General features: G+C 35.5%; 11 protein-coding genes and 2 non-coding genes across 13 annotated transcripts; 6 read left to right on the top strand and 7 right to left on the bottom strand.

The window, feature by feature from the left end:
• Positions 487 to 3,003, top strand: BMR1_01G02785 (long-chain acyl-CoA synthetase; the record flags this gene model as incomplete). The annotated part of the gene is made up of 11 exons (XM_021482927.1): positions 487 to 598; positions 768 to 852; positions 874 to 1,157; positions 1,180 to 1,260; positions 1,283 to 1,455; positions 1,476 to 1,545; positions 1,566 to 1,768; positions 1,789 to 1,878; positions 1,901 to 2,295; positions 2,317 to 2,584; positions 2,677 to 3,003. 11 exons carry the CDS (start codon positions 487 to 489, stop codon positions 3,001 to 3,003), a joined length of 2,088 nt encoding a protein of 695 aa, XP_021337516.1.
• Positions 3,004 to 3,506: 503 nt separating this feature from the next.
• BMR1_01G02780 (hypothetical protein) lies at positions 3,507 to 5,992 on the bottom strand (the record flags this gene model as incomplete). The annotated part of the gene is made up of 2 exons (XM_021482926.1): positions 3,507 to 5,700; positions 5,724 to 5,992. The coding sequence occupies 2 exons, from the start codon at positions 5,990 to 5,992 to the stop codon at positions 3,507 to 3,509; spliced, it is 2,463 nt and encodes an 820-aa protein (XP_021337515.1).
• A 487-nt stretch (positions 5,993 to 6,479) lies between these two features.
• BMR1_01G02775 (conserved Plasmodium protein, unknown function) lies at positions 6,480 to 8,882 on the bottom strand (the record flags this gene model as incomplete). The annotated part of the gene is made up of 1 exon (XM_012792164.1): positions 6,480 to 8,882. The coding sequence occupies one exon, from the start codon at positions 8,880 to 8,882 to the stop codon at positions 6,480 to 6,482; it is 2,403 nt and encodes an 800-aa protein (XP_012647618.1).
• A 139-nt stretch (positions 8,883 to 9,021) lies between these two features.
• BMR1_01G02771 lies at positions 9,022 to 9,094 on the top strand. Its single transcript has one exon. It is a non-coding gene; the product is annotated as a tRNA-Glu (tRNA).
• A 519-nt stretch (positions 9,095 to 9,613) lies between these two features.
• Positions 9,614 to 10,756, bottom strand: BMR1_01G02770 (Histone-lysine N-methyltransferase SMYD3; the record flags this gene model as incomplete). Its single annotated transcript, XM_012792163.1, has 1 exon — positions 9,614 to 10,756. The coding sequence occupies one exon, from the start codon at positions 10,754 to 10,756 to the stop codon at positions 9,614 to 9,616; it is 1,143 nt and encodes a 380-aa protein (XP_012647617.1).
• Positions 10,757 to 10,836: 80 nt separating this feature from the next.
• Positions 10,837 to 12,638, top strand: BMR1_01G02765 (RAP protein, putative; the record flags this gene model as incomplete). The annotated part of the gene is made up of 11 exons (XM_021482925.1): positions 10,837 to 11,143; positions 11,164 to 11,313; positions 11,335 to 11,471; positions 11,492 to 11,601; positions 11,622 to 11,748; positions 11,771 to 11,968; positions 11,991 to 12,061; positions 12,084 to 12,249; positions 12,272 to 12,444; positions 12,465 to 12,584; positions 12,605 to 12,638. 11 exons carry the CDS (start codon positions 10,837 to 10,839, stop codon positions 12,636 to 12,638), a joined length of 1,593 nt encoding a protein of 530 aa, XP_021337514.1.
• BMR1_01G02760 (minichromosome maintenance protein 6) lies at positions 12,886 to 15,908 on the bottom strand (the record flags this gene model as incomplete). Its single annotated transcript, XM_012792161.1, has 8 exons — positions 12,886 to 13,845; positions 13,870 to 14,101; positions 14,122 to 14,551; positions 14,578 to 14,693; positions 14,714 to 14,805; positions 15,128 to 15,290; positions 15,311 to 15,433; positions 15,457 to 15,908. 8 exons carry the CDS (start codon positions 15,906 to 15,908, stop codon positions 12,886 to 12,888), a joined length of 2,568 nt encoding a protein of 855 aa, XP_012647615.1.
• BMR1_01G02755 (conserved Plasmodium protein, unknown function) lies at positions 16,663 to 17,288 on the bottom strand (the record flags this gene model as incomplete). Its single annotated transcript, XM_021482924.1, has 4 exons — positions 16,663 to 16,769; positions 16,791 to 16,973; positions 16,994 to 17,123; positions 17,148 to 17,288. The coding sequence occupies 4 exons, from the start codon at positions 17,286 to 17,288 to the stop codon at positions 16,663 to 16,665; spliced, it is 561 nt and encodes a 186-aa protein (XP_021337513.1).
• On the bottom strand, positions 17,497 to 17,569 carry BMR1_01G02751. Its single transcript has one exon. It is a non-coding gene; the product is annotated as a tRNA-Glu (tRNA).
• Positions 17,570 to 17,647: 78 nt separating this feature from the next.
• BMR1_01G02750 (hypothetical protein) lies at positions 17,648 to 19,432 on the top strand (the record flags this gene model as incomplete). The annotated part of the gene is made up of 1 exon (XM_012792159.2): positions 17,648 to 19,432. One exon carries the CDS (start codon positions 17,648 to 17,650, stop codon positions 19,430 to 19,432), a length of 1,785 nt encoding a protein of 594 aa, XP_012647613.2.
• Positions 19,433 to 19,905: 473 nt separating this feature from the next.
• Positions 19,906 to 20,349, bottom strand: BMR1_01G02745 (conserved Plasmodium protein, unknown function; the record flags this gene model as incomplete). The annotated part of the gene is made up of 4 exons (XM_021482923.1): positions 19,906 to 20,090; positions 20,111 to 20,189; positions 20,210 to 20,293; positions 20,341 to 20,349. The coding sequence occupies 4 exons, from the start codon at positions 20,347 to 20,349 to the stop codon at positions 19,906 to 19,908; spliced, it is 357 nt and encodes a 118-aa protein (XP_021337512.1).
• On the top strand, positions 20,462 to 25,284 carry BMR1_01G02740 (structural maintenance of chromosome 4; the record flags this gene model as incomplete). Its single annotated transcript, XM_021482922.1, has 4 exons — positions 20,462 to 23,944; positions 24,047 to 24,170; positions 24,941 to 25,077; positions 25,099 to 25,284. 4 exons carry the CDS (start codon positions 20,462 to 20,464, stop codon positions 25,282 to 25,284), a joined length of 3,930 nt encoding a protein of 1,309 aa, XP_021337511.1.
• BMR1_01G02730_2 (DNA-directed RNA polymerase III subunit RPC4, putative) lies at positions 25,656 to 26,380 on the top strand (the record flags this gene model as incomplete). Its single annotated transcript, XM_021482921.1, has 4 exons — positions 25,656 to 25,895; positions 25,916 to 26,221; positions 26,245 to 26,290; positions 26,313 to 26,380. 4 exons carry the CDS (start codon positions 25,656 to 25,658, stop codon positions 26,378 to 26,380), a joined length of 660 nt encoding a protein of 219 aa, XP_021337510.1.
• Positions 26,381 to 26,525: the final 145 nt, after the last annotated feature.

Below are 26,525 nucleotides of genomic sequence, written 5' to 3'. Positions count from 1 at the left end.
TTATTATTTTAAGCGAATCGTCCTTAAATAATCAAATTAATTTAAATAACGGAATATATAATAATCAAATAACTGATACAAGCCATTTACAAACACATTTTAGTGTTGTCACACTATAGGTTGATGACTTGTGATTATTGTTAGATATTCACTGACGAGTGGGAGAGAATTAATGGACCCTCGGAGGAATAGTTAATTTAGTGAGATTTAGTAGCTACTTGCAATTACATACAGGAGATTTGTGAATTGTAGAAATTGTTCATATTTAGTATATAGCGGTTACTTCAGAATATTTAATAATAAAAATTACAGTTAATAAATTTAGATAATTTACGAGTTTTTATTTTGCAAATTGAATAGGAATTGTTTCGATCTTTTTTAAATATTTACTGGATATATTGGTGAGTGTAGTGGCAGACACTACGTCTAGTGGCACGAGAGGGGGCTTGACCACACCTAAATATTACAAACAAAGTAGTATGTAAAATGTCACATTACGTTATTAATTTTGAAGATATTACGAAACGAATAAATACATTTGACAACGCTAAATGGCCAGGATTTTATTCCAAAGAAATAGAAAAACCTAAGCGCAATGGTAATTACATTTATTTCATCCATATTTTCCTATTGATCCTTTGAAACTATCTATATTATTATTTCTACCAATAATTTGTACCAGATATTTGTTGTTGCATCTTTACTTGATTTATCGTTCATACATTTGGCAAAATCGCTAATGACAATATATTAGTTTATTAATGTAGATGAAACTGGAATATACACCGCTGTTAATCTCTGTGGAGAAGTTATATTAAATACCAAACTGTTACCAGAGTCCATCATTACTTGGTAACTAAGTGAATAATTCAGTTTTGACATCCTAGAATACGCCATGACTAAATGGCCAGATTATCCTTTCTTAGGCTATAGAAAGGCGGAGGTTGGATTAAACGGTACGGTCAAACTTGGAGAATACCTTTGGTACAGCTATAAGGATGTCCATAGAATGACCGTAATTTTTGGCTCGGCGCTACTATCTTACGATGGTGGTATTGAAGACACGGTTATAGATGATTGTGACTACGTAAAATCAGCCAAGTTTGTTGGGATTTTAGCCAAGAACTCTCCAAAGTGGCTCATCATAGATTATGCCTGTATTCAACTGTTTTCATTTAGGTTCGGGTTACAAACTAGTATCTGTTCCCCTGTATGAGACTTTGGGCATCCAAAGCATTTTACACATTGCAAATCAGACAAGTATACATCCCCTTTTATATAGAAATGAAGATTTTATGCACAGATTCTTCTAAGCTCCAACTTATCTACGAAAACCAAGAACATCTAATTCATCTAAAATTAATAATCACTCTAGACGATATTAGCAAGGATGATGAGAACTGTGTCAAGAAGCTCAAATTTAAAGTCATCACTTTTGACACTCTCATAAAAATGGTACTACTCAGTTCATCTAGTACGAACACAAAATGTCCGATCCTTTTAGATCCACACCCAAAGACTTGGCAACCATTGTATATACTTCAGGTAATAAACTATTGACTTAGGTACAACAGGAGTACCAAAGGGCGCTGTATTTACTCATGAAACATTCGTAGACCATCTTAAAAGATATTTATCAGTGGGAAACAGATTAAAATTGCATATGGGCGTAAGGACCTTGAGTTTCCTCCCCTTGGCCCACGTGTACCAGCGCTTCATCGAGCATGCGATAGTATCTTTTCGTTGTCAAATCGGTTATTTTAGCGGGGTAACAAAGTTTTTATGTAGGATGTTAAATCATTAATGGGAGATATATATGCACTTAAACCCACTTTTCTAGTTGGGGTTCCACGGATATTTAACAAAATACATGATAAAGTACGCAAATTATGTCAGATAGATATCTAAGGGCATTTCTGAAAAATCACATTTCGCACAATTTCTGGTTAAAAAAGCAATTGAAATTAGAGCTAAATCGTTTAGGGAGAGAATCTGTCCAATAAAATTGTTTTTTGCTAACATAATATTGTCAAGAATCACAAATTTGTTTGGTGGAAAATTGATTACCATGGTAACTGGATCTGCACCTTTAAGCTCTAAAGTTTCGTTTGAGATCCAAGGAATGCTGGGCGCTATACTAACTGAGGGTTGGGGTATGACTGAAAATGGTTTTACCATTGTTCGCGATTGTATGGACAAAGATCACACTGTAATAGGCGGTCCTCTTGGCATGATACAATTTAAACTCCGTTCACTACCTGAACTTAACTACTTGGTGACAGACAATCCGCCAAGGTAAATTATTCACTAAAGTAGGGGTGAACTTTTTGTTAGAGGAAATGGAATTTTCAAGTGCTATTTTAGGAATAAAGTTTTGAGCGCCGAAACTATTGACAGTGAGTGTTGGATGAGCACTGGAGACGTGGTGGAAATTACAGCCACAAAGGCGATTAGGATTATTGACAGGGCTAAAAGCATTTTTAAGCTTTCCCAGGGAGAATACATTGCTCCTGATAAACTGGAGAATATTTATTCAACTGTTGATATGGTGGAGCAAATTTACGTACACGGGCAGCCAGACAAAGTAAGTATAACCTATCACATAATGGGACAGAGAATAAAAGTTACCCACCTAAAAATTTAATATACATACAATATTTTTCGTTTGTAATATAGTCTTTCTTGGTGGCAATAATAGTAATGTTACCTGAGAGGTTGGAGAAGTGGATGAATGAGAACAAGGAAAAGAATAAGGCTAAATTGGATGAATTATTAGAGACGCATCTTCTGGATCAGTTGGACCAGGTGGCCAAGAGCAACTATTTTAACCCACTGGAAAGGATAAAGAGGGCCTATATAACGACCGAACCCTTCACTATAGATAATGGACTGATTACTCCCACGTTTAAAAACATTAGGAAGAATATTGCAATGTACTATAAGACGCAGATTGAGGATATGTACAGGTCCCAGGAAAACTACTTGTCAACCATTAAATTTTAGAAATATATATATGTAGAACTTATAAAATATGGAAAATAAATGATTTTACCTCATCGCTAACTATATCACTCGGGATTTTTATAGTGATTCTAGTGATTAAGGTTCTCATCACCATAAAAGATATATCACGTTTGTTTGAAAAAATCTGTCCATTGTGCATGTCACGCAGATAAGCGTGCAACAATTATCCAATATACAAACCCAGCTAACAACCACATATTAGTAATTACCTAAATCATCTATTTATAGATCGTTTATTATAGTCTATCACATTACCACTATATCACTTAGATATAAAAGAATATGTACATGTAAAGGGCTATTCTATATACTTTGTTAATCATTTAATATATATATATATATATATCCTCAATGCCCAGATATAATGCCGATTATACACATTATTATAGTAACATATACTACATCACTACAATATACCGTGCGATATTGAGTTAACAATAGTGTATAATTAACAATTCCTTGGCATTCCAATGAATACTGCGTTACAGGCTTAACTTCTTCACTACAGTTTTTCCTCCACAAATTAAACAACCCTTTACCCCAACACATAGCCCAATGGCAAATCTTCTACATATTGTGCAATAATCTAACGCATTATACATTATTTTGTATGAACACTCACAAATACTAAGAGTTTTGTTGTCATTTTTCGTTGGTATAATCACCCCAAAGGTAGAACCTACCAGTCCGCACCGAGTTATACTGCAGCAAGGAAATTTGTGCGATTTTTTACAAATATAATCGTAAAAAGGCGGGACACACTCTGCAACTTCTCCGCAAAAACAAAAGGCAATCAGCAATCCATCGGAACACAACGTTTTCAAATTTTCCAAAATAATATTGATGGGAAAGCTATTGCCAACAATGCCCCTAACATTTTCACCACTTAAAGATCCATCTTCAATCATTTGAATTATCGCACATCTCCTATGTATGTCAATTTTTGTTAACAAAATGTCTCTAATATCAATATCAGTTACCACAGAGTATACAATGTTGCTTAGCAATTGCACCAAACATAGTTTGTCTAGATAATCACCGTTGCGTATAGTTGAAATCTTTGCCATAACAATCCCTTTGTAGTAATCCACTTCACTGGTTGTAGATAGTAGCTTGGCCAAGTAGTTAAATATCTCAATTAGGCTATTGCCATTGGTAGATACATCATCTGCAAGGGACATACTGACTAGAGGATGAAACCTCTTAACAAATCTGCTGGTTAATATCAGAGAAGGAGGCTTATAGACACCCAAGTAGTAATTGGAAACGATTTCCATCAGCTCAGCGTTCAAATTATCCAAGTCATTAGAAATTCCTAGGGTCAGTTCAAATAGGTTGGAAACGTGATGGAGTTCCGTTATGTAATAACTTCCAGGAATAGAAACTGCACCTATCACTTTGAAGGGATTATCTTTTGCTAAGTAAGTGATTTCTATGGCAGTATTGATTGATGTATTTGTAGGATTATCCTTTACAATGCTAATGCTGCTACCGCCGCTAATTGCCACTTTATACTGTACCAGTTGACCATTGTTACCAACAGCAATTAATTTACATGTAATTTTACAACCAAGATTCATCACAGAAAATATCTTCAGAAAGATGATTTGGAATTCTACAGACAATCCGGCAATAGCTTGTCCATACGTAATAAACAATTCATTAGAGCTGGAGAACGCAACTATTGCGCACTTTTGACCTGAAATTTGATGAAAATCCTTCATAACTAACGTTGCTGGAGAAACAAGCAGTACTTGTTGTTCATAAACGTACATACGAGTGACCTGTTGGAAATTATTACTGAATGTAAATTTTAGCAATTGAACGGCACCTGTAACATTTGCTAACACAATGTTACAAGTGGCTAGCTCATTTTTGCCATTTTCGTCGTTGTTGTAGAAATTTTCGTCTCCATAAACAATGCTTCCAAGTTTAATTGCAGTAACATCCTTACCATCTGACAAACAATGTACACACAGTACACAGTACTGCAGAGAATCATTTGACGCCTTAAATTCCTGAACCAATGGTTTTCTGTAGTCAAATTTGGTCAGTATGTTCATGGGGTTATCCTTATTGAGATGGGTATTACAATGGGCGTATTTACCAATATATTTGTAATGCTGGTTGGGCAGCATAGAGATGTCATCGCTTCCACTAAGGGTCAATCCAATCTCAGAATCACTGGATTCCGCAGATTTTACGTAATTGTCGGAATCTCCCTCTTCTGTGATTGTCAATGATGTGTAAAATTGCATGGCCTTGGCTGCGGCAAGCCGTCTGGACCTGCCTGTTTCAATTGACTTCACCGACTCTTCATTACGCTGGATAATTTCGGTTGTTTTATCCATAAAAAAATCAACACTGGCCATTTGTGTCGTGCAAGTAATCCAGAAAAATAATAAATTGTCATTTGAGCTCACAACTTGCAGGAACCCATTAAGATAGTTATTGGATACTTCTAGGTAGTAACGGAGTGAAAGAGACAAATTTTGTTGCAAAAATATATCGTTAAGTGACATTGATAGCACAGGCTTGAGTGGTTTATGAGATGGTAGCCAGTAGTGAACAATTCCACTATCCAAACAAGTTACCAAGTAACAGGTTCCGATTATATTGTTTCCATCACCAGATAATTTAGTGATAGTTTGTGGTGTAAAAGATGCATAAATTACACTAGATTATCAAAAACTTACGACTGCTTCGTGTGATCCAGAGCTCGATATATTGGTATACTTTGTGGATTACCATCAAAATTTTTATGTTGCTGCCGTAAGCGGATGGGTTCAGCATAGGCTTGGGACTTTATTTTGGCTATTAGGATGGGAGTTTCATTATCCCAGTTAACTAGATAAATACAGTCACGGAACACAATTGCAATGTGTCCGTCTTCGCTTGCGATAAGTGGTGTGGCCGAACAGGGTGATGCACCCTCGAACGTAAAACGGAAAAGACTGGCCCGATTCATCTACAAATACGATCAATAGCACATTCTATAGCAGCGAATCTTACTAGTACAATTTTTTCACCATGCATAGTATCCCACACACCACACCATCGTCACCTTCACTAGTTACTATATACCCTATAACACTAATACACACGATTAGATATCCATAGACTTTACGCCATAATTTTGTTTACTCTATAAAATATCTCCAATTCACTTCAAAATTTATGTCACATCGTCGTGGCGTACAAGCATCCCTTCCCCTCAAACACTAATCTCTCCAATTACACTCTAGCTACTTGTTGACACAGCCCGTGCTACTCGCGGTGTCACTAATGGATTTTTATGCGCTTAAACGCATTATCCCATCAATTGCTCGGCGATTTAAAAAAATCATAAAAAAAAATTTCCCACCTGACACTTGCTATCATGTCAGACAAGTTCACAAGCTATTGTGTATTAGTGCCAGAAATAACGGATAAGGTTGAATGTTGTACATTTGGTTTTAGTCTGTTGGGCAGAGTTTTCCCATGATCAGGTCCTTCATACTTGCTGCGGGTTTGGCCCTATTGCAATTGCGCTTGGGACCTGTTTCTTGCCCACTTTTTGGCATACCGTCTGATTTACGCTTATTATCGCTCTTTGTGATATTAGCTGCACTTTTAGCAGCACTTTTAGTTGCTTTCCTACCCTTGTCAACTATGCCAATACTGTTATTGGTGCCGTTAGGAGATTTGTCGAACGATCCTTTTAGCTGGCTCCTCCAGCTATTACCTGAAGGGATCGATTTATTGTTCTTGCTGCCATTGTTCCCACCTTTGTGTCCAATACATATATCAATGGTGGAACTTGTTGATGCCTTTTCGGTAGAGAAATTCATCAACACTACTACTGGCTTCTGCCTACCGTCGTAGAGAGACCTAGTTTTACTAGACTTTTGATAGCGTTTAACAAAGGCGTACAGCAATTGCCAAGGCAGATTGATCTGCTTGGAGTCTATCATACTGAACTGTTGAGATGTTAACTTGGCCAGTACGTCATAAGGGTTGGAATGGGCAAGCAGTTCTAAGGGCAGTTGCCCTGCAAGTTGACTGGATGCAATGGAGATGATTACGCTACTGCTCAGATTAGCCAGCTGTGTGTAAGTTATTATGTCTCGTCCCACTGAACGTAAGTATTTGTAGATGTTCATTAGGTGCAGAATCGTTTCGTCTGCTCCATCTTTTTTCTTACATAAGCCTTCCTTTCTCAATTTTTTCAGCGTCTGCTTATTTGCAGTGACGATAGAGCCTTGAAAAGCCTCAAATTTTTTGCAACCACAGAGCTTTAATTTGGGTAGTTCCCCAGCCAACTTATCTGAAATCTGTTGGTACTGCAAATGAAGTACCTGCTTGTTGTGCTCCAAAGTCATTTTTAGCCAAATTAATGCAAATTCTACCGGCGAATATGCATTTGTAATCGATTTGCAAGCTGAAATTAACCAGCGTAGGGTCTTATTGCACGAATCTATTAGCTTGCCCGGTAGTAAAATGTTGCCATCATAGGCATCTATATATTCTGTTTTTTGTCGTTTATTTTTCTTGTTCCTTTTCCTATCACAGCCACTGGCTGAACTATATCCATCAGGGCTCAACATAGAGGGAGATGACTTCGAATTGTCATATGACTTGGTATTGTCATCAAAAACTGATTCCGGTGGAATTTTCACATCTTCATCTTTCACAATACTAATATTTTTATTTTCCTCCTTAATTTCATCTCCAGTTTCAATTGCAGTGTCATTCCTGTTAGACTTGGGTTCTTTAGGCTCACTTGGCAAAAGAATGGACTTTATTGGTAAGGTAAGCATTCTCTTAAAAATTGACTTTAATAACTCATCCATTGTATCTTTAATGACTCTAGTACCAATTTTATTGCTGCAAGATTTTTTAATCATCGCATTCCACTTTGTTACAAATTCCTTGAAGGGCTGCTGAAGCCGCAATGGAATTCGTCTGATATACTTCCTCCAACCGTTGCTATTCATAAACAACTTTACAGGCATGGATTTGTTTGCTGTAGATCCTGCTGTTTCAGGCAGCTGTGATTGTGGCTGTGCTGATGGAGGTATAATAATTGCGATAAAGTTGTGGGGATTTAACAACACGCCCCTAAGACCTTCTGTAGAAACGCTTTCATGGCAAGAATCGTCTTCGCTCCAAGGGGAAAAGTTTTGGAAAATCTCTTGGTTCACAATCACATGTGATTTATCAATGTTCAATTGAGTGTATATATCAGAATCATCAAAAAATGGGTCGTCAATGTCATAGTGCTTATCGTCTCCTCCCTTATTCAAGTAGCTACTGGGATCTGCAACTAATTGTTGAATACGCAGTCTATCTGATATCGAATGTATACATCGCAATAAAGGGTCATGAGGTTTACATATATTCCACGCATCATGACCATCGCCAAATAATAGTTTATCCGCATCCAAATCAGCGGTAATAGAATTATTTGAGTCTTGCTGGTCATCTTTGACAACCCATCCCTTAGACGGGGCAATTAGATACGTCTCGTCCTTGACAAACTCAGATTCGAACTTGTATTTCAGGAGACACTCATCGTAGAAGTCTACAACGGCCGGAGTACCAAGTTTGGACAAATCCACATCAATGTTAACACCTGGTATATATTTCTGCACGGTAGGTTCAACTTGACCCACAGAAGACTCGTCAGTAAGATCCTCTTCAACGTCCAAATCATACTGATCGTTGGGTTTGTATGGGAGGGAGGGAGTGACTTGGGACGAATATGCATCGCTTTTCTGTGATAAATCGGTATATTCTGTTAGCTGCGTGTTAGGAGTGTTGAATATACTTGGTGTGATAGGGGTGAACGTGCCGTTCGGCGAATGCGCCACACTCATGTTACGTGTGATGTTATTTAAAATTATATGATTACTCCATTATAGAATTATTTCGCCCCAGGTATGATTATTTATAATAATAACGCCCATATGTGATTATTATATTGGTAATGAGAATAATTTGTCCCCTGCCGGTGGATCCCATGTAGTCTAGGTGGTTAGGATATGCGGCTTTCACCCGCACGACCCGGGTTCGAGTCCCGGCGTGGGAATTTTTTGTCGTCCATGCTCATTCCTTTGCATTTTGACTCATCTATTCACTATTTATATAATATATAATATATAATTTTCAGCAAATTTTAGCACTATTCACAGCAATCAAAACTCTACGCATATAACACACTAAACTACTTACACACATCTTTGTTAGTGTTTAATCAATGTTTGATGTCTGTTTAAAGATTGCATTGTACCAATTTAATTTCTATTCTACACTTTCTTCTATGGTATTCGCCAACGCTAATAGATGTGGGCGTTACTCGTGGTTGGGGTTACATTTGTACTTCTTAACGAAATTTTTACTCGCCTACCTGCGTAGATATTATGAAGTGTTTTTGAAAATTATTTTTTTCATTAGCTAACATTTTTCAACAACATACTATCCACACAATTGTGTTTATGGGTCACTAAAAACCACTAAAATATAGGCAATTTATAAATTGCTATCATAATTATCCTAATCCAAATGTAAACTATAATGCTATTAGTACTAAAGAATAATTATAAAAAAGTTAATACAATTTATGACCACTTAACATACTTAACCAGTATCCGAATATTAAATTTTGTGTATGTATCCAGTTTTTAGTGTAATTTAAACTTTTGTACAATATATCTTTCCGAACCCCTTCCACGAGGAGAGATTCATTTTCACATAATTTTAAACTACTCCAAGTGCTATTACACTTCCAACACTTCATATAATCGCCATCAATTCCTAGTAAACCCAGACTTGTTGCGACACTCTTGGGCACATACTCCGTATAATTACACCTAAACGCTATTCGACACATCACTTTTTCATCATCTAATGGTAATTCAACAATTTTCTCAAACACCTCTTTTGCCGAATTTCGGCAATCTTTATTGGGACAAAAATTGAATCTTAACATGGCCTCTCGGTATTCAGCTTTCACTCCGTAACAATAAACACATTTGCATTCAAATCCATATTGCTCTAGTAAATTTGCCTGTCTAACATTCCTAGGCTGTACATTATAGGTGTATGATATGAACAATTGTTTGCCCGCCCGAATATCTCTTAAAGCTTCCATAGTTATAACATTGGCACTGAATTTGATTGTGCAGTTTGGATTGCAGCTGTGATTAACTTTTGTGATTGGTGGTTTATATAGCGCAGATCCATACACATGATGGTTATTTTCTATAGAAAATGAATTCTCAGAGATGCATGTTATTACCCTTAAAATATCCTTTATTGATTTGTCAATACCAAAATTCAGTAGTGCTTCCCTTGCAATATTAGCCAGCGCAAATGAACTTTGATTCTTCATCACCTTTTCGTAATTGCTATGTGACCAGACATTAACATTTTCCTCCGTTACAATCAAAAATAATGTTTTGATCATACATGGGCCAACCTTGGCATTGTTGTTAATTGCTTTACCATTGACATATTTTAATACCTGAAAGAATTTACCGTGGCGATCACAACAAATTTTAGACAATCTACTAGTAAAATTCTCAGATAATATAATTTTTTCTCCCAAACAAGAATAGAAAATGATTCCATCGGTTGAAATAGAAATAACTGGTTTCTGAGTCACAATAGCAGTACCGCTTTTAATATTCCTAACTGCAATTAGTCCAATACCGATAGAGCCACAATGTTCCACCTTAAATACTTCATTCATGTATTACTGATGATAATACATCCTCAACAACTGAGTAATAGTGTCATACCACACAATTACTGTATAAGCTATGATTGTATATGTATAAACTTTCAAATGTATTAAAATTCCCTAATGTGTGGAATCACATCGACAAATTGCACACTTTAACACCACTGAATATTTCAGAATGTGAAAAATTGTGTGATACAATCAGCAGCAAGTTGTACCAAGTGATTGGTGACCCAAGCAAACTAGTAGCTGCTTGTCTAAAACTATCTTCCACCTCCAATGTTAAAAAAAACTTATATTTACAACTAAAGAGGGGGTTAATTACCTCACTTAAAGAGTTAGAGGTTGTTGACTCTATTATTGCCTTGGAGGCCCTTGGAAATTTCTATTGCAAAGGTACGAAAAACATCACTCAGGCTTTAATGTACAAAATCTACCAAATTTACTTTACAAAAATCTACTCGTATCAAAAAAGATAAGACAATTGAACATTTGTTATGTTCCGAAGCTCTTAGAATCTCTCCGCCGATTTAACATAGAAAATACACAGTTGATCGCAGAAATAGGCAAGTTAAAGCTCACTTTAGAAAAAATAATAAAATGTAACTCTCAAAAACTTAATTTGGATCATAATCTGTCGGTCCAGTTACTTAAAAATTTATGTATAGTGGCCCCTGCGTATAAGTTATTGCTCAACAACATTTCTAATATTATATTTACCAGAGTAAACGATCACTAACATAGCACGCAAATGTATTAAGAATTAACGATATAATTGAATGTTACCATTGCTTAAGCAAGGCTGATTATTATCCCAGCTTTTCAGATAAAATTGATCAATTATTTATCTCAAGGTATCACTAGTGTCATGTAGATTTTGTGAGTTGACTGATGACAATTTATTGCAATTACTACACTGCTACAGTCTACATTATGCCAGAACTACTACAATATTGAAGAAAATTGTGGCAAGATTACACCATATTATCACATCCATACCAGTAATTACACACACTAACACAGACTGACAGTGCAATTGATATTATTTACAACTTGTACAAGCTACGCATATATGATCAGTCAATAGTAAATTCTGTTAACGTGAAAATATTGAGCGCTGAATTTGACAAACTTGATGCGAAACACTTAATTAACTATATTACGGCAATAACTTATTTCAAGGTAAATAATTTAGAAATATACAACAAAGTGCTACCACAAGTAACCAATAACAGTCAAATAGATTACTAGACACCTAACTCATCTAAAGAAAGATGGTATAACCCAATTGAAGATTGTGGAATTGGCTATTAGGTACTATCATAAATTATTCCAGGTTTGGCCATGTACCCAATATATACAATCGGCTATCAGAATCTAGTATGCATCTATTCCATTTGGTTGGCGATTGTGTTGATATTGTTGAGAGGTTTGACACTTCAAATTTCCAAAAGCAAGTGGGCGAAGCAGCCTTGTTTATCTACTATAAGCTAAATACTGAAGTATAGGTGCATGTTTACATAGGTAAAGATTGGCCCATTCATGGTGGACTATGCCACACCCATGAGCGTGAATGATATGTATAACATTAACAATTACAGAACAAATGACAAAGACATAAACCCAGAAATAAATACAAATGGAGTGATTATCGAGGTCGATGGCCCTAGACATTTTTACAAAAACTCACATACATAGTACGCCAGAATTTATACAGTACGTGCCATTCTATTGTGAAAGATGAAATACTTAAACTGATGGGGTATCGTGTCGTGCACGTAAAGTACTTTGAATGGGACAAATTGCCAAATCTAGTTGATAAACAGAATTATTTGCTGTAAGCTGAGTGTTATATAGACAACTAATCACTGAAACCATTAGTCAATCATAATTTTTTGTCGTGAAAAATATTGGCATTTGCTACATCAACATACTATTTGTTAACTTTTGTACAGAATCTAGTAATATCTCACAACAAACAATAATAGTCAAACCATATCTACATATTTAAACCCAGTGAATTACCGAATAAATTAAAAATTGCTCACAATATCGACAATAAATAGTTTTGTTGTAACGTAGAAGAGGGCGATTTTTAAGGAAAAACGCCCCGACCAGCGTTATGTAATTTTTATATATCATTTGAGGAGAAACTCCTCATTCGCATAGTTCGGATGTGCTCTGAGCATCCCACTATTGTCACAAACAAGTTTCCCATCCTGTTCCACAAGCCTTGAAATGATATGCTGCAGCCTTATATTCCATTCTTCAGCCTGCTTAACAGATTCAGGCTCCACAATTTCCTCAATGTACCACTCAATAAGATGCGATTTTGAAACCCCAAGCTCCTCCATCATTTCCACTTCTACAACCCTATCTAGTAAAACTGCCACAATCTTCTCATATTCTCCAGTGCTTATAGTGAGGGTATGCGTCTCACTAGCCAATTTATCCTCATCCATTCTATCTGCGCCCAGTCCTTCCCTTTCCTGAACCAGTACAATTTCCTGCATATTCGATATTCTTAGTAATGACGATTTGAATATCTCATAGGCCTGTTCAACATGTACAATCTCCACCGTATCCGAAAATGATAGTCTAGCTACAGCTTCTGATAGTCTTATTAATGACTCCAATTGTCTGACTGTTATACGCATCGATCGCTTGCCTAGCATATCTGCGTTTCGAAGCGATACATAATAATTGATTAATTTGCGCTTAGCCTGATCCTGTATCATGGGTTTTATCTGTTTGGCCAGTTCAATGTACAGCCTAAGCTCATCGGTAGTTAGTGATTCAGGGCCATCAACGATCTCTTCTTCGTCGCTCCTTAGAATGTGTTTGGCTATCTTCTCATCAACGTTAAGGTCCACTTGATCCAGCATGGTATAAAGGAGATCAAAACGGCTAAGCAAGGGCGGTGGCAAATTTACATTGACTGAGAATGACTTGCTACTATCGTATCTTCCGTATCTGGGATTGCATGCTGCCAATACACTTGCACGGGCATTCAGTGTAGCTTGGATGCCTGCCTTTGCAATGGAAATTGTCTGTTGCTCCATGGCCTCGTGAATAGCTACTCGATCCTTTTCATCCATCTAAGTTAGATATTAGTTTGATACCTTGTCAAATTCGTCTATACAGCAAATGCCCCTATCTGCGTACATAAGGGCACCAGCCTCCAGGACGAAATCTCCATGATCCGGATCCCTATGCACGGCCGCTGTTAGACCAGATGCAGTTGAACCTTTACCAGAAGTATACACAGCTCTAGGTGCGAATGATTCTACAAATTTGAGAAATTGACTCTTAGCGGTAGAAGGGTCTCCCACAATACACATATTTATATTGCCTCTAAGTTATAATCAGTGCACCTTATTTTGCTATTTAATGAAACCTTCTCAATCCCCCCTACTAGTAGCAGTAGGATACCCTTTTTAATTTCACTATGTCCATAGATATTTGGTGCAATATGTCGTGACAATTTATCTATAACATCTTGTGACTGTGAAATACGGCGTAACCACTCGAATCCAGGAAGCTCAATAATATCTATAGCACTTAAATTCTCATCAACACTAAGATCCTTCCCATGACTCCACTTGTTGCGACTTAAACACGTTATCTGTGTGCCCAAGAACAGCAATTTATGGTTCAGATCACGTACACCAACCCCTTTAATGCCCGTAATCCCTTGGGATATTAAGGATGCGTCGAATCTCCTGGTGGCATGGCGAGATATTTGTTTAGAGATCTCTCCCGGCCTTAGCAACGTAAGTATATCCGGTAATACAATCAATGAACCTATATAATAACCTATTGTCCGATACCTGAAACTGCAATCCTATCACCAGCGTGCACACTATCTACTAGGTTGTTACGTATGATTACGTCGATGGATCTGGGCATGGATCCAGCTGATGATTCCTGAGTTATTTCCTGAATCCTATATTGGTATGGTGATACCTAATTTTCTGCCAATCACAAAATTCGGAATTTTCCATCATGAGTTCAAAGTTGTTTATGTTCGTGCAGTTGGAATTAAAGCATCTTGTGGGCTACATTAGTCATAATAACATATTAAAATTATATGAACAATATAAAATATTAGATTGATACAGATAATGACATATTGCATGACAATTATACATATTTATGAACATATATACAAAACAGATACTAAATTTCATGTTCATGGAACGGTGGGATATATTTCATGTATATATATTTATTTAACATATGTTCAAAATCTAAGAATACATTATAAAGTTAGAATTGTAGTTAGAACATCACTCATTTACCATATGTAGGAAGATTGTAGATATTTGGTTATAATAGTGAATATAAACAAATTATCAGACAAATATGACAAATGCATACCATTGTATATTTGAATTGTTGTTTGATATTGGTATTCACAGTTCCACAATCCTTGCACTTGAAGCTGGCCACAACCAGTTCAGGCCTCATATCTGACGTTCTAGTCACTTGGCCTTTAATTGTTATCAATTCCCCTAACATTTCACATCTCAATGATTGTAATCTATATTAATTATGGATTACGATAGTAAAATTTTTGGTTCCAAGCGGAATTGCAAATAGAACTTCCTCTTTTGTATTCCTCTCATATCCTGACTTAGTTCATCTACTAGTAATTGAAGCTTAGCCTCAAGTGAATCATGTACTCTGTGTGTAAGGGGGAGCTTAACCTTAAAAAATTTTTGATTATGTAGCGATAAAGTTGCAGGTTGAGGTTTGAAGGGAATTGGCCCGAAGGTTTCCAACTCAAAATATGTTTAAACCATACAGTGAAAACTTCGTTTCCATGGCCCCTATTCCTAAGACGTTTCGTGACTTTACTTATGTAGTAAGGTAAATTGCTATCAACATCCTCATCCATTCCATCCTCATCATCTATAAGTTCATCAGTTTCCAAATTAGATGTGTGAATTGGAGATAGAATGAATGAGCGAAGGAAAAAATCGAAAACACTAGAAATATTTGAATCCTGCACACGTGGAGGATCTTCTTGGGTATTATGGTTATTCAATGTGACATTGGAAGGATCGTTTGCGGATTCAAGAGACTGTTGCGATATTTTTCCTGAAACACGGTTGTTAAGCCCATTGCTACGTTGTCCGAAATCGTCAACAATCGACATATCACACACCGATACTAATGGGGCGTATGATTTAATAATACGGTAATATGTTCTTATCTTACGCTTTAAATCACGATTATTACTAACCTTACGGAACGCAAATACAACATTTGTGCTGAATGGTATACATTAAATTACCAACTACTTGACCAATTTCCAATGTTTTATACATTTTTTAATTTACACATTATTTGTAGTTATTCCGTTATATTATGCGCTTGAAATTATAAATCTGGCATTTATTCGATCGTAAATGAAAAAATTAGTATTGTTTACAAGTTTGATATATATTTGTAAAATGATCAATCTATCAATTTCTGTTTCCCGTCCATTAATTGCCAATATGTTCCTGTTATATGTTGTTATATATCAAATTGTCTCATCATGACAATAATATACTTCACTCTACTACCACACCGACAATTATTCCCAGCACTAAACTAATCTATTTACTTTGGTATACTAACAAACAGGCCTTCTTTTAAACACTGTATATATTATGTTAAGCGAGACATTTCGATGAATGTTAGTGTATACACGGACCCGTACCCTGCCACATGGAAGGAATCCTACCCAAATTACACATACAGTAACACCATAAGTACTCGATTCTAATAATATTCATACAATTAATCACAATTACCTTTTAATTGTATACAAATGCGGATTGTGATTGCCGTTAAATGTGTAATAGTTACAGCTGAATTATTCGGTGGTATATCTGACATTTGATTATTGTGCAATTAACAAGTAACTAATCGTCCATAGAAATATGTGTGAGATTTATACATAGTTTGTTACCACATTGCATTTTGAATGCCTCTTTAGGCTTGGTTTGCAACAGTTGAAATGACTCCTCATCTACATGAAAGCAATGGTTACCTGCATAGAGGAATACCAAAACGCGATTTACATAACTATGCGAGAATGTGGTAGATCCTGAAGTCTTAAAAGTGATAATTGGATCGTCACCATCCTTAGACAATTCACCACGCCAAATTACACAGTTATTGTCTCCACCAAGAATAGGGTCTGACTTATTGCCACAACCACGGGCTATCAACTCTGAGTTAGAATTGTGATACCTAGTATTTTGTATATGTCATCAGGCGATTTCCAACACTGCAAAGCTCTAGAGTGTACATATGTTTCCCATGCTTTAATCAAAATTTGAAGTTCTTCCGTCGTCCTATCCTCCTCTTCGTCACTTAAATTCTAAAATTAAATTAATTAATCTACCTCCGCAAAAATAAAATCTGGTGAATTTAGGGCTCCATTACTATCATACACATTGCTATTATCTCCCAATAGCATATTAAAGAGAGATCCAAAAGGTGTGCTAGAACAAATCCGGCACTTGGACATTATTGCGTTATACATCTTCCAATGATCATGATTTAATTAAAATTAAACCATTATATATTACCGTTGTTAGTGTGTACAACCCCATCAATTATCAGTAACGACATATATTCCTTGCGTTGAGAATGCGCTTTTTATTGCGTCAATCATTAGAACTTCCATATATAGATTAATAAAAAAAATTAAGTTCATTAGATAAAAACGAAACCAACCTCACGGCCTAAAATTCCCACGCCGGGACTCGAACCCGGGTCGTGCGGGTGAGAGCCGCATATCCTAACCATCTAGACTACATGGGATACACACTCGGCCTCTTCCTTCCTGTCGCCAATCACTCACACTTTTGTAGAACACTATGTTATAATAATTTGCAGGTCATGCTCATTATCATATTTCTAGCATATGTATCCTTCGTAACATCAAATAACTATATTGGTATATACCAATCTCACATTATACACAATGTAAAAATATCATTTGCTGGTTTAGATCCATTTAGGTTACACTATGAGAACAATCGCACAAAATTGTCTGATTGGAAGCAGCAATCTGATGGAATCTCACTCATCATATCTCCTAGCACATCTTCCTCATCACACATCAAGCTGTGGAGGCACATGATTAAGCTATTTGACACCATTCCAGCACAAAGCGTTGATTACAACATAGAACTGTCGGAATGCCCTAAACCATTGTACATGAATCAGTTAAACTTTTTTCATCAATGTAAATCAGCTAATACTAGTGCAAATGATGCTAGCGGATCAAAAAAAGATGACGAATATTTTTATAGTTTAGATGGCATAAACTACAAGGATATCACAAAACATGAAATAACAGATGATGATAGCAGAAATCCCATAACTTTTGGTTTCCAAAAATCATGTTTTCACGATTATACTATTCAACCATGGATTTCTCATTCGAAGTTTCAGAATACTGATCATATTCTTACAAAATTTGAGGATTTAAATATTTTCAATAAATTTTACAAACTAATATTGGTTCCTAAGTTATTGGAGATTAGGTATAACTTTAACAAAAGATTGATCAATTTAGCAGTCCAGGAATTGGGAAATAGTGTAATCATTACCGAGTTATACTGGTTCAACATACAATACGACGGCACAAAAGTTACCATTACATTTCTATCCAAATTTAACACCCAAGATACAGAGGCTTTGAAGCAATTCAAGTTTGTGACCCATGATTTGGACATTGTTTATAACACTCATATAAGTGACAAGGGTGAGGGATTTATTCATCAATCAATTACCGGTTCAGGGTCTCACAAACGGTTGAACATCAAGCTTTCACATACACACACTGGTAGAACACTGAAAATTGTGCATTATTTGGACAATTCTTTTTTTGTAGATCCTGCTGAAGTTTTGGATATGACCAATGATTACCCATTTATACATGAAAATTGTATCAGAAATACTAGTAAACAATTTGATAACATAAGAGTGATTTCAGACAATATTGAGAATATGTTCAATGATTCCTCTGTTCAAAAAATTGAAGTAACAATTTGTCCACAAAATAACAATATCGAATATTCGTTACCAATACACGCCAGATACATGCCAATTTGTAAACTTGGAAAAGATTGCACTGGTTATGAATACTCGTTACTCACAGTGCCTAACGTATATTACTCTAGTAATATGAATGAAGACATTGTACTATTTGACAATATTCAATTGGCGCAATTGCTAAAATTTACATATGAGGTCTCATTTATAAAGTACATGGCAAGTGGAAAAATGCAATCTTTAACCCAACACTTTGTTAACACATTTATAAAAGATATTGATGACAGTATATATTGGGGTAAAATTGTAATGGGAAAAAAAGATACCCTCATCTTCAAGCGATTGAGTGTAAATTATGCATTGAGAACACCCCCAAATGCGGTTGAATTTGAGGAGGATAATGGTAACATTTACAGCGTATCCACTCTAACGCGCGGTACAGAAAGCTATTATTTATTAATTACATTAATTACAATTTTAACCTCACTCACCTTGACCACTTTTACTATTGCCTTGTTAATTATAGGCAGTACTAGCTCCACAAGTTTCATGTACAAGATAACAGTCAAAATGTTATATTTTATTAAACAAAATTCTTGGAACATTAAAATTCATTCAGAGTAATGACTAATTTGACGCTGATTGTCACTTTCTACCAAGAATATATATTTGGAAGTTTATTACCAACACTGTTGTTTTGTAAACATACAATTATAATTATAATTAAATAATTCACATTTAACAATTAGAAATTAACAAGATACATATCTTTTATTATAACACGAGCAGTCAAAAATCTCCAATTGTTATAATCTAGAATAGCTTTACAATAGTGCAATAATCATTTTATAATCTTGGTAACAATGTAAAGTATAGTTATTATGTATAATAATAGTTTGTATTTGTACATGAAATACCAATTATATATATAATTAACAGTAATATCTAAGTTATCATTTCGTATATCCTATGCCCATACCAGCACAATGGACATATCACCAATGGTTAAATGACTAATTGCAATAAATAAATTAAATGAGTACTTGTTAAATAAGCAATTGAACTAAATTCTTTACTATTATAATGAGGCCAAAATGTTACATAAAACTAAACCCTAATTTGTCCCCCTCAAAGGAATAAGCTTTTATATTATAGTAAACCGAACAAATAATATAGGCATAAATTACACTTAAAGCTGAACCCATAGCCAAAGCCCTAAAGGCCCATCTATACACTTCGGGTTCATTGTCCTTATTTTTCATGATACAGTAAGTCATACAACCTGAGTTTCTGAGTATCTACCTGAGATGGGGAATATCAGTACTAAAATGAATCCTGCTATTAAGAAGATAGGTTTAGTAGGCTTCTTTTTTTCTTCATACTTAATTAAAATTTGCTTACATTGACACTTTTTGAGCTGGAAAACTTGCGGAGCAAGCTTGACTGTTTGAGCGAAAATTTGTACGACTCACCACTGCTTCTATCCTATGTAACACATTTAAATATGTTTTCAATTATTAAAATTGACTTACTGCCATCATAAAAAACAATGTAGATATGTTAATAAATGGTAATACTAATGATGGTAAAGTAGTGGGTATGGATTGTGATTCCCCATCTAGTATATCTTGACTATTGAATGCCGTGTGCGGGATGGATGATGAATTGGAAGTGTTGGATGAGATTATATTTGAACAACCCACTTTTAGAAAGCCTGGAAAACATCCAAATAGTGCAGATATTGCCAGGGAGAATCGAAAAAAGAGTGCGCCTCCTCCCCCAGTGTGCGTAACAGATGTAGATGAGGTTACAAGTCCTGGTTACACTCGTAGGCTTATTATTGAACGTGTTGTATTGTATAATTTCAAAAGTTACGGAGGCACTAGGATTATAGGTCCTTACCACAAAAGATTCACTTCCATAATAGGGCCAAATGGGAGCGGAAAATCAAACGTCATAGACGCTATGCTTTTTGTCTTTGGCTTTGGCGCTAGGCAAATGAGGTTTAAAAATGTGGCTGAACTAATTCATAACTCGGCAGCCTATAGGAATAAGAATGGAGGGAAACCCTTGGATAAAATGTCAGTATCTATCCACTTTATGGAGATAATCGATAAGGACCCCGATAAAGAGGAGTTTGAAATTGTTCCTGGATCAGAGCTCATAATTACACGAGAAGCTTTCCAAGATAGTACGTCAAAGTACAAAATTAATGGATCCACTTCCAGCAAGAAACAGGTGGTTAATGCACTCAAGGATAGACATATGGACCTAGAAAATAATCGATTCCTAATTTTGCAGGGGGAAGTGGAGCAGATTTCTCAAATGAAACCAAAGGGCACAAAACCAGATGAGGAAGGGTTGCTTGAGTATCTAGAAGATATCATAGGAACTAAGCAATATCTGGAGCCTATAAATGAAAAGACAGAAGAACACTCGAAATTGCAAGATGAACTACAGGATAAAAAATCTCTATACGATGTGGCAAACAAAGAAATAGAGGATATGATATCATCAAAGGATAAAGTCGATAAGTATTTAGAGACGGATAAAGAGATGCTAAAACTTGAAATACTTGTTATCCATCACACACTAGTGAAAATGACGGAGGAAAAGGAAGCAAAGACAAAGGAATTAAACAAATTTGAGCATGATTCTAAAGAACACCACAAAATAATTGATGATCTCACTGATCATAAGAAGAACTTAACCGCTGAAATGACTAAATTGGAAAATGAACTTGAGAGTTCTGAAAACACATTTAAAGATGTAAAAAGTAAATTTCAAAAATTATGCGCACGTGACGAAGAATTGCGACGTCATTTGAATCGTGATGTTACAAAGATAAAAGAAAAGACCAAAACTATGGAGAATCTCAAGAAAAAAATCAGTGACAATGAAAAGACAATCGTCAAAAATATGGAAAAGATCGAAACCATGACGAAAGAGATTCCAAGTTGTGAAGCTGCATTAGAACAGGCGGATAAAAATCTTGAAAACATCCAAAATATGCTAAAAGATGATATAAAAACTTGCACAATGGCATTGGCAGAAGCTGAAAAATCTGTAGCCCCTTTACAGAGTGAACTAGACAATATATACAAAGAGCTGAGTGATTTGTCTACTAAGAGAGAATTAATGCTTCAAAGAACAGAATCCACAGAAAAGGAGCTGAAGCAAATAGAAGAGAGCTTGTCTAAGGTAAAATGTGAGTTAGCTGATAATAATCAGAAACTGAAGGAGGCAAAAGTCACTTTGACTCAGAAGAAAACCACGTTCCACATCAACAAAGCAAAAATTACTGAACTAGAGGAACAGTTGAAGGAACAAAGGAGTGCGTATAAGGTGCTGAAAATTGCATATGAATCACAAAAGCTCGAGAATGAGGGCATGTCCAATCAAAATAAACAACAATCATACATCAACGGTTTGGTTAACAAGGGAACTCTTAAGGGCTTTTTTGGCAAATTATGCGACCTATGTACAATTGATTCAAAATTCGAAAAGGCTTTAATGGTCGCTGGCGGCGCTTTTATGGATCATTATGTAGTGGAAACGCCCGAAGTCGCTTCTCAGATATTTGACGAGCTCCGAAAAATGAATCTGGGCAGGGCATCAGTGCTAGCTCTTACAGTGGTAGAGAAATCTAAGGGTAGATTCACTGCTGCTATGGAAAATGGAATGGAACCAATCAAGGGCCTAACAAGCACCGCCAAGAGGTTGATTGATTTAATCAAGCCCACTGAGGAGAGATTCAAGATTTGTTTTTTCCACGCAATAGGAGAGACAATTGTAACAGGTAACATAGAAGATGCATTTACCATTGGATACAATGAGAGGAAGAGAGTTGTTACAATAGAAGGGGAGTTGATTGAGCCAGACGGTCGATTATGTGGAGGTGGTTCAACTTCTTCCAAAAAAACGGGAAGTTCAGCGGCTTCTAAAAAGGAACAGATCAACATTAAACAGGTTACAGATCTCGAGACAAAACTTGCCAATTTGGAGTCGGAGTATACAAATGTGCAAAAGCAGATACGCGAGTATATGATGCTGGAGGAGGAAGTAGATAATAAAATCAGCATGTTAAAGCAACTTATAGATAATGATGAGGCAAGTTTGGCTAAATATGAAAAGAGGAAACAAAGTCTGTTAAACCAGATTAAGGAGATAAGCAAATGCAATTCAACGGCTGAGATTGATAGTGAGATAGCTAGGGTAACTAAATTTAAAGAGGCCAAGGAGAAGGATGTTAAGATGCTTGAAAAGAAGGTTACTAGTGCCAGTAATGCTTTGAAGAATGTGGGAGGGGGGAAATTAAAGGATGCAAAAGCAAAATACAAATCTTGTGAACAAAACGTCACTTCCAAGTTTGAACAAATAGATTCCTTGAAAAAGTCTGTGACAAATTCCAAAGCCGACGTTGAAAGATGCAAGAAACAGTATGAAAAGCTGGAGAAGGAAATCCTTCAGCATAAAGAAAATGAAGAGAAGATCAATGGGGAGATTGATTGTATTGAGAAAGAAGCAGCAAAGATTAAACAGTTTCAAGATGAGCTGGCCAATAAAATCAAGATAAATACCGAATCAATTGCGAAGCATAAAGCACAAATTGATGAAATTGAAAAACAGCTATCTGAATTCAATTTGAAACTGGTTGAAATTAACCATTCATTGCAAGATATAACTAAGTTATTAGCACAATTGGACACTAATATAACAAACGAAACTGGCAAGGGCGAGAAGTTTGCTGAAAAATATAAGAAATCTGCTGAACTCCTTCTGGAATCTATAGCTCTTACTGAAGAATTTAGAAATATTGAGAATGAAGATGTCAGTGTTAAAATTAAAAAATTCGATCCTGCAGAGTTAGTGATAGAGGAGATCGATATTAAGAAGGCCCAGAGTCAAATTGAGGAGAAGAAGAAAGAACTAGAAGATATGAAAGTCAATTTAAGTGTCATTGGCGAGTTTAAAAACAAACTCCAGGAACTAAAAAAGAAATTTCATGAATTGAATAGAGTGAAAATTCACTGCAAGAACGTAGGAGATGCTTTGGAAACTTTGTGCAACAAGAGAAAGAAGGAGTTTCTTGATGGATTTGCGGTTATTGCAGCTAAACTCAAGGAGATGTACCAAGTACGTATTTGTGCATGTTTATTACACATCATACATCAGATTGTAATATAAGCTATATTGCATAAATTTGATTAATTGATATATGCAAATTCTTTAATTAAGGCTATAACATTTGGCGGTGATGCTGAACTAGAGTTGCTGGATTCGACTGACCCATTTACCGAGGGCATATTATTTAGTGTTCGACCTGCCAAGAAGAGTTGGAAACAGATTCAAAACCTTTCGGGTATGTTACTATCCATTATAAATATAAGTATCAAATAAACGCTAATACATATTGTTCTTATAACATCTATACCCATATATACATATATATGACGTGCCAAATAAGAGTTGAGAAAAGGCAAATGACATGGGCCACAAACTTTAACTCACATTGCTAAGCATAATCTTTTACCTTTATTACAACATTGATTATAAATATAATTTATTTATAAATTCAAGTTGTATTATGTATCTTATTTTGCTTTTGTCTATTGTTTACGGATTTTTGTGAAAATATAAAAACCGCCTTTAAACCATACCACATGTTCATGTAACACTGATTTACCACAATATTTAAATATTTGTTTTGATAAAAATACACCAATAAAAACCGTGCAGAGGAAGATAGAGTACAAGCAATTGTACATGAAAGTTATTACAATTTATTCTCATGATACATTGGTTATTCGTAGGGAGAAATAATATTGCATATATATATATATATTGTGTAGTATGATAAGTTCAGATAGAATTTGTGCTATTTAACATTTTAATTTCAAGAACTAATCATTTATTTTGGCGCATAGTTATAATAATTAGCCCTTATTGAATTGTTATAACATATTAACTGAGTTAGGGCATACGTAATATCAAGGGGAAATAATGGATTATCTCATGAATGTTTGGAACAACTACATCACTACATTTATTATGATATAAATATTTGTTGAATAACAATACTTTCATGACATATTTCACATGTTTTTCATTAAATGAGAGCATGTCATATAGGTGGCGAAAAAACCCTCAGCTCACTAGCCCTAGTGTTTGCTTTGCATCATTACAAGCCAAACCCAGTGTATTTTATGGATGAAATTGACGCCGCCCTGGACTTTCGCAACGTTGGTATTATTGCACAAAATATCAAAGTAGGTCATGAGTTTATTTAGAATCGCACAAAAAATGCCCAGTTTATCATAATATCCCTCAGAAACCAAATGTTCGAACTTTGTAACAGGATGATTGGGATTTACAAAACATTTAGTGTCACCAAGACTGTGTTTATTGACCCTTCCAAGTATGATGATATATACGATAATGTTAGCGGGAATGAGAAGAAAGAAGTGAAGAAATGATTTCAACAATATTTTTACTACTAATTATTACGCCATTTGTTAGATTTATGTTATATTATTTACATAAATGGTTTATGTATTGAACGCCATAAGTTAGAATAGATATTGGTGCTCAATGGATATATTTGATGTATAATATATACCAAGTAGATTAGATTGTTTAGATGTTTTTACGTACAATGATTATTACAAATGAATTTGATATATATATATATATATGGGTACACCACGTTATGATTTATAGTGATTTGGACACTACAGTATTATCTTAATATGTTGTTTATAGCGGCTTAACAATAAGCTGCATAGATCAGATTGTAGATTGTTTTTCAATTTTTGTTTAACAATTGAAAAAATATAACTGAGTGAAAATGCTATTCAAGGATGAGGACGTTGATGAGGATGATAAGATCAACATTGAAGTTCAGCCCATGGACTTTAAACCTATTGAATCGCAATCTACAGTTCAAACCCATGATATTAGCACAGAACTAGCACAAATTATAGATGAATGTCTTGACAATTCGGTTGATCACCTCCAATTATCAACACTTCACGATGGAATTCCTCATCCTATTTCATTAGAAGCGATTAGTACTAGTTTAAATCAAGTATTTAAGTAGTTACATAGGAAAAAATAATTGTAGATGACTCAAGTGCCGTGGATACTATGCTTCACGTACAGTTGCCCAAATTTCTCCCCATGTTGGACAAGGAATCCACTATCGCCGCTTCAAGGGGCAATAATATTGCACAACAGAAGCAATTTGATAGAAAAAATGAGACAATTGAATACAATTATGCTGCATCTACTGTGAATGAACTGCCAAGTGGGTACCTAGGCAAACTGAGGGTCTACCGAAATGGCACCAGAACGCTGGACATTGGGGGAACGTTATATAAAGTGACAGAAGGGACTCATAGTACATCAGCTCAAGTAACTTGATTGATTAATTACAGAAATTCGCATGTTATATGCCAGAAACGGAAGAATTTGTGCTTTTGGGTATGTTGTTGGAGTAATATAGGTGCCTGTAACAGATGCGTAACAGTATCAGTTGATGTAAATGCAATGCTGTTCCAGAATGAACATTAATGCTACACCTTCTATCCACACATTAGTTAGGCAACAACCTGTATAATTAGTGAGTTAGTGAGGTAACCGGAAGGGATGAGTTTTTATGGGGTTTCCCCATGTATATGTAGCAGTGAAGCTCTCCTGTTTATTATTGAAACAACGA

The sequence above is a fragment of the Babesia microti genome, chromosome I (assembly GCF_000691945.2).
Source record: "Babesia microti strain RI chromosome I, complete genome".
NCBI lineage: Eukaryota > Apicomplexa > Aconoidasida > Piroplasmida > Babesiidae > Babesia > Babesia microti.
This window is presented reverse-complemented; position numbering and strand designations above follow the sequence as displayed.